The 10819-nt window shown below is 46.7% G+C and overlaps 1 protein-coding gene across 4 annotated transcripts in view; it reads left to right on the forward strand.

The window, feature by feature from the left end:
- Positions 1-6315, forward strand: part of CX3CR1 (C-X3-C motif chemokine receptor 1) — a 69225-nt gene extending 62910 nt beyond the window's left edge. For 3 of the 4 annotated variants that reach the window (XM_088798253.1, XM_074312590.2, XM_019727588.3), the window contains one exon: positions 3289-6315. In XM_088798253.1, the coding sequence (XP_088654379.1) occupies positions 3298-4362 (1065 nt within the window). In that variant the 5' untranslated portion in view covers positions 3289-3297 and the 3' untranslated portion in view covers positions 4363-6315. Of the gene's footprint in view, positions 1-1276; positions 2780-3288 lie in introns of those variants that run through there. The other variant, XR_016021274.1, reaches the window with a different exon arrangement.
- Positions 6316-10819: the final 4504 nt, after the last annotated feature.

A 10819-nucleotide genomic window follows, 5' to 3' on the forward strand; every position in this document is an offset into this window, starting at 1 on the left:
GTAGCGTGGTGCAGAGTTGTTCATAACAGGGGACCCCAATATGCTGAGTAAGCACCTCCTTTGTGCACAGCACTGTGCAAGAGCTCAGGCAGAGCAGTGGAAGATTGGGACAGTTCTGGGGATCTTTGCTGAGGACTCTGAGCCACCAGGGAGCCAGGATGAGATTGGTGGATATTGCTGAACCTTCACCTGAGTGGATTGTCTGGATGGCAGGTAGTAGTCCCAAGTTGGACTGATATGGCCCTGATCAGCCATTTTGCTCTCGATAAGCAATGAGACCAACGGTCAGGTGACATCATCCCTCCCATAGCATACCTGGAATCACATTCCACCTGCAGAGGATGAATTGACGCACTTCTGAATTCTGTCTTTATCGAAGTCTTTGTCTATGGGAACTTTCCCCACTGAGATGATCAGCCCGTCCATGGCTGAGACTCTGCCCGATTCGTCTCTCCATGTGCCCCCTGATGAACCCAGTGCCTGTGGCGACTTCTTACACTTTTGCTGAGTGGATGTTGAAGCCCCCCAACCAGGACCACCTCTGGCTTATTTGTCGTCTTGGTGCCAGTTGGAGAAAGTATCCCTGTGCATGTGGCAACCCCGAGCCAGGGCACCCAGCAAGTGAGGGGCTGGATCTGGACCTCCCTGCCACTCAGCCCTGCAGTCAGCTGTTTATTTCTAACCGTCTCCACCTTCTTCACCTGCTGGTCCCAGCCTTTCCCTTCCTCTCAACGTGGATATCCCAGGAGCCATTCAGCAGAACAGTGAATTAAACATGGGCCTTTCTCTTCAGAATTGTAGGGGGGACTAACTGCAACGAGCCTGACAGCTTAGTAAAAGCTCAGTGAAGGTTGGCTTACTCGCTCCTCCTCCCCCAAAAAAGTTCTGGAAAAAAAGGTATATTTTTATTTCAGAGAGGAAAAATAAATAAAATAACCTTTACAGACCAAATTTCCACAATGTCTAGGGTGGGAGTGAACCATGAGAGTCCACAGGCAGCCTGGATGATTCTAAAATGCCTCCACTTCCTCACCTAATGCATTTAGTAGGTGCCTGCTGAATGCAATGCACGGTGCCAGGTGCTCGCCTCAAAAGAGCTCTGTGGGCAGGCATGAGAATGAACCCCAATCTTGCAGGTGGGGAATGTCAGGCTGAAAGGTTCCAAGTTCACCCAAGGTCACTCAGCCAGAGAGGGTAGACAGGGGATGCAATTTCAGGAGTGCTCGAGTCTGCAGCCCTCACCCTTCCTGACCACCTCCCTGTTCTCCTTCCTCAGTGACTCAGGGACATCTGTCTGAAGATTTTCAGGAGGTCCCTGTGTGTAAGGGACAGTGCCAAGAGTGGAAATCAAACCCACCTCATGCAGATTTGGCAAAGCAAACCAATCCAAAAGCACGAAGTTCCTGGGCTGCAGGACTGAGCACAGGCACTTAAAAAGATGCAAAATGATTTTTAGTGGCTTTGACCTCCTCTCGAGATCAGCTTTACTCGTTCCTTTCACTGTGGGAAGGAGAGAGAGCGGATCCTTGACTTATGACTACCAAGGGCGGGACTGTTTGCCTTCTGATTTGCGTGTCTGGGAAGCGATGCATCTGTAACAAGCCCCCTGCACCAAGTAGCAATTCCTCTGTCTCCCCATATCTCAAGTTGTGCCACTTGAAACCAGCATTTGTGTGGTTCATAAGTGGTGCCTGTCAGCCATTTTATATGGTCCAACTTAAACGGTATCCGTTCAGGTATCAGCCAGAGATTCCTCTCTGAGAAAACGGAAATGCAGCCTAAAGCAAAGAAAGCATAGACTTTCCCTGGGGTTGAGAACTCCATCCCGGCCTGACATAGCCCAGGTCAGAGCCCAGGCTCACTTACTTCTGGAAGGGTCTGGGTCAGATGCAGAGATGGGCCAGGACACAGAGCCGAGGCTGGGAAGGGAGCAGCAAAGCGCTGGCTGGGCGGGCCCTCACTTTGGCAGAGACGCTGTCTTGGTGAAACCAACCTGAAAAGGAAGCAGTAAGGTGTGGACACTCCCTTGGTTAAAGCAGCATGAGCTTTGCTTTCAGTTGTGGTGGGGAGGGACGCAGTAACAACCAAGAGGTGTGCTCGGCATACAGTTGGTGTTTCTAAAGTGCCACTTCTGTGGTATCACAAGAAAGACGAGAAGGTCCCCGAGGACCAGGGCGAGAGGGCAGCGCTTGCAGCCTCTAGAATGAAGGAGCGAGTCCCGGCTGGGAGGAGAAGGGGGAATGGGACAAGTGTTACTTCCCAACCTGTGCAGAGATGTCTTCTCTTTTCATGTTTGTTCAGAAGGAAACAGGAAATCAGAGTGGAGAAAGCCACGCCAAAGCGAAGTGTGTGGCTGGTAATTATCTGGTTTGTTAGCCACCCAGGCCCAGCGCTGAGGGCTGGCTGAGTACAGCCCTCCATCATGGATCAATCAGCCCTTTCATGGTGACAAAGGCCCAGATGATGGCCACACCTCCTTTTCACTAGGAGTTGTAGGATGACCGACCATCTGGGTCTGCTTGGAAGTGAGGGGTTTCCGACTTAGGAGACTGTCAGTGCTAAACCCAGAAAAGTCCTGGGCAAACCAAGACAAGGTAGTCACCGTAGAGCGTGTGACTGTGTCGTATCCCTTAAGGAAGAGAAGGACTTGCTGAGAGGTTGAGGTTTCCCAAATGGCTCCGCAAAACAAAGATGAGGGCCTCTGGGTGTGAGTCTGCTCGGGGCTCTGGAGAGGGTCTGCAGTCTCTCTTTCTCTCCAGTCTCAGCTTCATGCAAGCGATTAGGGCCCAGAGAGTGGAGGAGGTGGGAAGAAGGGAAGGGGGTGGAGAACTGCTTTAGAGAAGTTTGGACTAGAAGTGTGAATTATGGCGGCAGCCCCCACCATCCCACCCCTTCACCTCCCTGCCCATGGTCCTGTCTCTCCTACCCACACCCTGATAAAGCTAGTTACCTTCTGGACAAACTTGAAAAATCAGAGGAAAAAAAGAGGTTTGTCTCACACTTCAAAAGGCCTAGATTCCAATGCCATCTAGCCGCTGACTGTGTAGCTTTGGGCCAGTCCCTGTCAGAGACCTGGCTTCCTCTTCTGCCAAAGGAGTCAGTTCTAGCCTCCATCAGAGACTGTCACAGGGATTCAACGCGACGGCATGTGTGTGATCGGGAAATGTCCTGGGTAGGCACCAGCTAATACTTGTTTCTTCCAGCCTGCCGGTGTGGGGGGCCAGACAGAATTCCAACTTTGTTACACGGAGAACTCAATGCTGTTCCTTGTTTTCCTTTCTGATACAGGCCCTCACCATGCCCGCTCTTGAATCAATTACAGAAGACTTTCAGTACGATGAGAGTGCAGAGGCTTGTGACCTGGGGGACATTGTGGCCTTCGGGACTGCCTTCCTGTCCATAGCGTACTCTGTTGTCTTTCTCTTTGGTCTGTTGGGAAATTTGCTGGTGATATGTGCCCTCAACCACAGCCAGAAGCCCAAGACTATCACCGACATTTACCTCCTGAACCTGGCCTTGTCCGATCTGCTCTTTGTAGCCACCTTGCCCTTCTGGGTTCACTATCTGATAACTGATGAAGGCTTTAACAACGCTGTGTGCAAACTCACTACCGCCTTCTTCTTCATTGGCTTTTTTGGAGGCATATTCTTCATCACCATCATCAGCATCGATAGGTACCGGGCCATCGTCCTGGCTGCCAGCTCCCTGAACAACCGGACCATACAGCATGGCGTCACCATCAGCTTAGGCGTCTGGGCAGCAGCCATCTTGGTGGCAGCACCCCAGTTCATGTTCACCAAAAATAAGGAAAATGAATGCTTGGGGGACTACCCCGAGGTCCTGCAGGATATCTGGCCCATGCTCCGCAACGCGGAAGCAAATATTCTTGGCTTCTTGCTGCCCATGCTCATTATGAGTTACTGTTACTTCAGAATCACGCGGACACTGATTTCCTGCAAGAACCACAAGAAAGCTAAAGCCATTAAACTTATCTTTTTGGTGGTCATTGTGTTTTTCCTCTTCTGGACACCTTACAACGTTATGATTTTCTTGGAGACACTCAATCTCTATGAATTCTTTCCCAATTGTGACACGAAAAGGGATCTGAAATTGGCCCTCAATATGACTGAGACAATTGCATTTATCCACTGTTGCCTCAATCCCTTTATCTATGCATTTGCTGGAGAGAAGTTCAGAAGATATCTTTACCACCTGTATAGGAAATGCCTGGCTGTCCTGTGCTGTCGTTCTGTCCAAGCCAGTTTCTCCTCATCTGAATCACAAAGGAGCAGACGCGAAAGTGTTCTGAGCAGCAGTTTTACTCACTATACCAGTGATGGAGAGACATCCATGGCTCTCTGAAGAGATACCCCTAAAGCCTTGTCCCTACAGAGAGCCTGGAGTTCTTGAGTCTGACATTATATAATGAAGACAGATTTTGTTTGTTTATTTGTTTGTTTGTTTGTTTCTTACATGCAAGAAATGATGGGCCCAATGTCTCCAAAACAACCCGAAGGTGTTTTGAGAATTGTGCTCAAAATTTGAATGATAAAGGGTAGTCATGTCTCATATTGTAAAAGTCAGCACTTTTTTGTTTACAAATGACAAAAGCTCAACTCAGACTAGCTTAGCTGAAAGGGAGGTGGTGAGTATTGTTTATATTGTGGCATTGGCAAGGGAGTGGCTGAACCCTCAGAGTGTGGAAACTAGGGCTTGAATGTAGCTGGAATTTCCTCTCTCTCTGACTCCCAAATCTCTAAGTGGTGACAGAGCTCCCAGCCTCACATAACACGGCTTTGTCATCAGAAAAGGACTGAGATCCGTTTCTCTCTGGTCTCAAGGTCAAAAGGTCCCAAGGTCTCAAGGTCCCAGGGAAGGTCTCTGATTGGCTAAGTTTGCATAAAATGTGCAGCCCTAGACCAGGTGGTAGTATCCATGGGAAAGACACAGATAAGATGGCAGCTTCCATTTCCAGTCTCATGGCTACAGGTTCAGCGAGACATTATTTCCAAGAAGTTGGAGGGGTGGGTTCTGTTTTGACCAGACAGAACAAGAGCTACCCACCGTCTTTCCCATGTATCTGGCCCAGTCTCCTCTCCAATTACACTAGCCACCACGCTTTACCAGCTTCCTCTTCCTTAAACCCCTTCTATCATGTCCCCAAACCTACAAAGATTCCACTGCCAACGACACTGAGTCCAACCTCCAATGCCTGGCCTATGAGACCCTCCATCATGCTGCCCCCCCAACAGATTCCCCATTGGCTCTTCCCAAAGGACTGCCCCCAGCCTGTCATCCAGGTCTCTCCCATCTGGCCCATGTATCTCCACATGCTCCTGGGCCTGAAGGGAGAAATAGAAAGAACCCTGGCCCAAACTGAGAAGGGATGGTTTCCAATGCCAGCTCTGTCACTTGCCCACTGGGTAGCTCAGGGCCAACCAAGCTTCAGTTTCCTCATTTGTAGAATAATGGTACTTTTCACATGGGTAGCATTCTTTCCAGCATGAGGAAGCAGCCGCCAACTGTTATAGGTCCCAACATGCTTATCTGGGTCCCAGACTTCAGCGTGCTGCCCACCTGGCACTGTGCTTAAGCAGTGGTGTCCACAGAGCTTGGAGGAGCCTGCGGGCTCCTGTGTAGCCCAGACACAGAGAAGGCTAGTTCCTCCAGTGGTGCTCAGTGGACACTCCTAGATATACAGATTGATAGCCTTCCCTGACCTAACCCTCCAGACCGCCTTGAACATTCCCTCCCAATCATCTTGCGGCCAAAGCCTGCCCATCTGGAGAGAACCCCATCATTCATGCCACTGCCAACCTGGAGAGCCAGCGTCACGGGAGCAGCTTTCTTTTTTCAGTGGACATTTGGGATGCTCTAAAACTTCAAAGCTTGGGAAACAATTGTAATAAGTCTAAAGAGAATGTCACGTGCAATCTAACCACGCAGTACTATCATTTGTCCATCCAGACCTTGTTCATACCCTCACGTGTACAGAGTTACAGTTATCATGTACAGACAGTTTTGTAACCTGCTTTTCTCCTCTTAACATGAGGCCAGAAATAGTTCTCTGTTTCTGTAAAATTTTGTGATGATCACTTTAGAAGACTGCCCGGCTGTGTCCTCATTAAAGTCATCTGCCTCATTCCTGTATTTCTGATACCTCCGTCCCTGGCGGTCAGTATGTTTGTTTAATCAAGTAGAGAATGAACCACATCCCACTAAGATGCTATATCATATTTTGCTCACCATTACTCTGTTGATAAACATATCACTGATTTCCAATATATAGCAAATACATATATTACAGTACTTTCACCTGTGTGATTTCCTTTCTCCTCTTCAATTATTTACTTTGGATAAATTCCATGCCATGGGCATAACTGGGTCAAAGGGCACGGGAGCTTTTTGGCTTTTGCCACATACATATGAAAGCAGTATATTTCAAAACCTTGATCAGGCATATATGCAACAGGTGAGCTCAGCTCCAGAGCAGTTTCAAAGATGAGTGAGCCCAGGCCTCTTTGCTTAACTTTTGAGTGCAGAACAGAGAAGTGAAGAAATAAGCACGCTTTGCATTAATTAGTAACACAAGGGCAGTAACGTCTGAACTGAGTCTGTCAGGCTTGGGCTCTCCAGGCAGAGGACGGGATGGCATTCGAGGGTAAGTCAATGGCACATATAAAGGAAATAAATGTGTGAGCGCATGGGGATCTTAAGATCTTAAGAGAAAAGTATGTGACCACTGAAAGGCATTAGGAGCAGAGTGGGTGGTGGGAACCTTCTGGATTGTTGGCCCAAACAACCCATGGAGGGGGCCGTTCTCCTCAGGCTGTTTACAAGGTTGTTCCGTTATTACTCGATCCTCATTCCCGCTGTGGAATCATGAAACATTTAATTAAATTTTAGCTTACTTCTGGATTCCCAAGAAGAGAGGAAAAAAACTCTTTTGGCTTGAGATACAAAAGTAGAGAGACAAACACTTTCATTTCTAGAAGACAGTTAGATGTGTATCGTAAGAAATATTCATTCATTTTCATTTTGCTGAATAAGACACTAGGGAGAAAGCAAGGAAGTTTCTAAAACAAAACAAAACCCTGAATAGCAGTGATGGTGGTGTCTAAATAAAGGAAGTCACATTTGAAAAGGACGGTTGGTCCTGGAGCACCATTGGATCAGATCTTCTGCTTCTGAGCTCTGGGCTTCCCAAAAGCAGAGGGAAACGTGGGCTCCAAAGACGGAGATCTACAACAGGGGTCCCAACATAGTCTGTGGTTTTGAGCAAGTTGCTTAACATCTCTACGGCTCAGTCTCATCATCGGGAAAACAAAAATAAGAGTAGTGCTCCCCTGCTAGGATTCTTATGAGGATTTAGTACGATTGCCGCCACAGAGCTCGCGGCACAGGCCTGGGAAAGCAAGCTCAGATAAAGGGTCGCAACCATTTTGATTCTTTTTCTTCTTATTCTTATTAAATTGAACCTTTCCCAGGGAAGGAACTCATATACTCTTGCCCTTGCCTTCTTGCTTTTCTTAGTCCCAGAATCACAGAATTGTGGGTGGTCAGAAATAATTGGGTCCAAACCCACCTTTTACAAGGAAAGGAAAGGAGGTTCAGGAGGACCAGAGGCCAGCCCCAAATCACCGTGAGTTAATGAAATAGGTAGGTCCTTTGACTCAATTTTTCTGATTCCTTCCTCATCTTGGTAAAAATGCAGACCAACCTTATGGTGACTATCTATAGTTAACAATACTGTCTTGTGCATTTGAAAATTTCTAAGAGAATAGATTTTAAAAGTTCTCACCCCAAAAGACGATTGTAACTATGTGAGGTGATGGATGAGTATAGAAAATCGCTATGTTGTACACCTTACACTTATACGTTGTCATATGTCACTTACATCTCTAAGAAAAAGATACAGACCAATCCTGCCTCTAAGAGTGCAATGGGAAATGCCCAGAAAGAAGGTCTGTAGGCAGATGACTTTGGCAGGGAGGGGAGGTCTGCCCTCCAGAATGCAGAGTTTAACAGAATCAATGTACTCAGGGTGACTGACACAGCCTGGGTGGTGAAGCCTTTGGCAATAACTTCTGTGACATCAGTCTCTCTAATGAAAAATGGTCCACAGACAGAGACTCATGAACAAAGGATGCAGGAGTCCCAGAGGCAAATGTTATCAGCGACCTCCTGCAGGATCTGGGTGGGTGGATGGAGCCTTAAGAAGGAGGGGTCGTTGTTGAGGGATGGCCACATCCTGGGGCTGCCCCAGCCCTTAGGAGAAACGCCAAGTCTCTTCCAGATAGTCCTACTCACTTTAGGCTTATTCTATGCTCATTAAGTGATCGTCTAAGGGAGAAGTTGGCTTCCCAGGGACCTTGCCATGAAGGAAAATGGAGGATATGTGCTTTGGGTTACTGGGAAGAGCCCATCACCCCCCATAATCCACTGCATCTGGAGTGTGTATAGGATCTGGTGGCCTAGCCATCATCTCTCTGAGATGCTGTCCCTGAATACCCAGAGACAGAATTCACCTCTGGCCCCACAAAGCCAAAAACTCCACCTGGGACCATGGCAACCAGCCTCTGAGAGGTTCATCTTGGGTGCCACCTGGCCCCTAGATGGTATCCTATTAGTCCTCTCACAACTGGGCTGTCTGTCCCAACTCAGAAGCTAATTTTCTTCTCCACCGGTACCCCACTGGCCCAGACCATGGAGATCACTTTAATTTCAACATCACTTGTAGTACTGTTTGCTTAACTTGCTGAGTTAGCAACCACATTTTGGGCTACCCCAAAGGAGTATTATCTGAGAGCAAGTAAGAAAAATAGTTCTCAACAAATTTAGAAATACTTGGTTTCTCTTCAAGACACCCTCCATCCATAGGAGGGCCCAGTTGTTTTCTCAGAGATACACAGTGCCACGTCCCCATTCTGTTGTAGGAGGATGTTGTTAGGCAACAGCCAGAGTTCCTCCACACACATGCCCTAGACAGCTCTAGAAACCACACAACTGTCTCGGCAGGAAAATTACTTTTACCCATAGTTCCTCATTTATTTAGGTAGGAACAAAAATAAATTTGAATTTGCATTTGTTGGAATATTAGGTAAGATTGTTCACTTTTCAATGTGTTTGTTTTATATTCTTTATATTGTTTTCTGATTATGAAAGATGCACAGTCATAGAAAATATAAAAAGTAAAGCGATGTATAAAAATTTTGAATTACACAATATTCTACCTCCCAGAGGTAACCATTTGTTCATATTGAGACTTCCTACTGTGTCTTTCTCTGCAGATAGATTTTTTTTAAAAAAAAGGTTTGAGATCATTACATACACACCATTTTTACATCTTGTTTTGTTCACTTTACATTATAGCATAAACATTTTCCTATGTATTAATCTCCAACATGATTTGTAATGGTTGCACAGGGGTCCATGTTGACTTCCTCTCGCTAGCCGAGCCCCTGCAGAGGGACATGGGGGCAGCTCCCAGCTCTTTACTATTGTGCACAAAACTGTACTGAACACAAATCTTTGCGCATATCTTTGTATAAGAGAAATTACTGGATTAGTGGATTTAAGCATCTGTGTGTCTCTTGCTAGCTACTGCAAAATCACTTTTCAGATAGATGACACTGTGTTGCTGACACTCCAAAAGCCCCAGTCCCTGACTTTAGTGCACACACACACACACACACACACACACACACACTCACACTCACATGCACATACGTTCCCAGTCTTTTTGGTCAGGATATTGTGGGCTTTTGTTATCCTATGAAATACCAGCTACTAACTTCAAGGGGGCATGGGGAGAGACTTCCACACTTGAGAGGGGATGGTAAGCCTGCATTTTAGCAGAGAGAAAAGGAAAGAAAAGAGGATTTTAAAAAGTGACAAATAACACTACAGAAAAAGGAAACAAAGACTGCTCAGGACTTGAGTAAAGGGGACACAGGAGAGGCCCTCTGAGCCATGCAAAATCTGGGGGAAGGGATCACGGGACGTCATTGTCTAATGGGTACAGAGTTTCAGTTTTACAAGATAAAAAGATTTCTGGAAATGGATGGTAATGATGATTGTACAATAGTATGAATGTACTTAATTCCACTGAACTGTACACTTAACGGTTAAGGTAGTAAATTTTATGTTATGTGTATTTTGCCACAATAAAAAAAAAGGAAGAGAAGGAGATGGTGATACTGGCTCTGGAGAAGGAGGGGTATCTTGGAGGGAGAAGAAATAGAGATGAAGGGGGAACCCAGCGAGTCCTCGGGCAATTAGGATGTTTAAAAAATTCACTTCTATACAAAATATAAACAATCTGTGAAAGGCAAAAAAGAGAATGTATTCAAGATTTAGCACAGTTGATTGCAAGAAGGTTGGCTTTCAATGCATGCGCCATCATTGGCAACACACTGGGATACCGCCATCATAGTACAATGTAGAGCTCATTACCTGCAAAATGAAAGAAAGGGAGGGAGGGAGGGAGGAAGGAAGGAAGGAAGGAAGGAAGGAAGGAAGGAAGGAAGGAAGGAAGGAAGGAAGGAAGAAAGGAAGGCACCAAGCATAAGCAACTTTATTTACACCGCTAGTAAATTCTCGCTGGGTTGCATTTCACAAATTATTTACACCTTCGATGGAAGTGAACTCATTGGAAACCCAAACCATAGTGACTATGGACACCCTATAACTCGGGCTTTTGTTCCTAGAGGTGATGCTCCAATCAGCAAGGGAGCTCCATTAGGACCAGTTCTAAGGACTCTTCCACACATGCAGGTAGGCCTGTCTTGGGGCAAGAGGATGCCTCGCTGTCAAGCTG

The sequence above is a fragment of the Rhinolophus sinicus genome, chromosome 5 (assembly GCF_057876585.1).
Source record: "Rhinolophus sinicus isolate RSI-liver-muscle chromosome 5, RSI-T2T, whole genome shotgun sequence".
Taxonomy (NCBI): domain Eukaryota; kingdom Metazoa; phylum Chordata; class Mammalia; order Chiroptera; family Rhinolophidae; genus Rhinolophus; species Rhinolophus sinicus.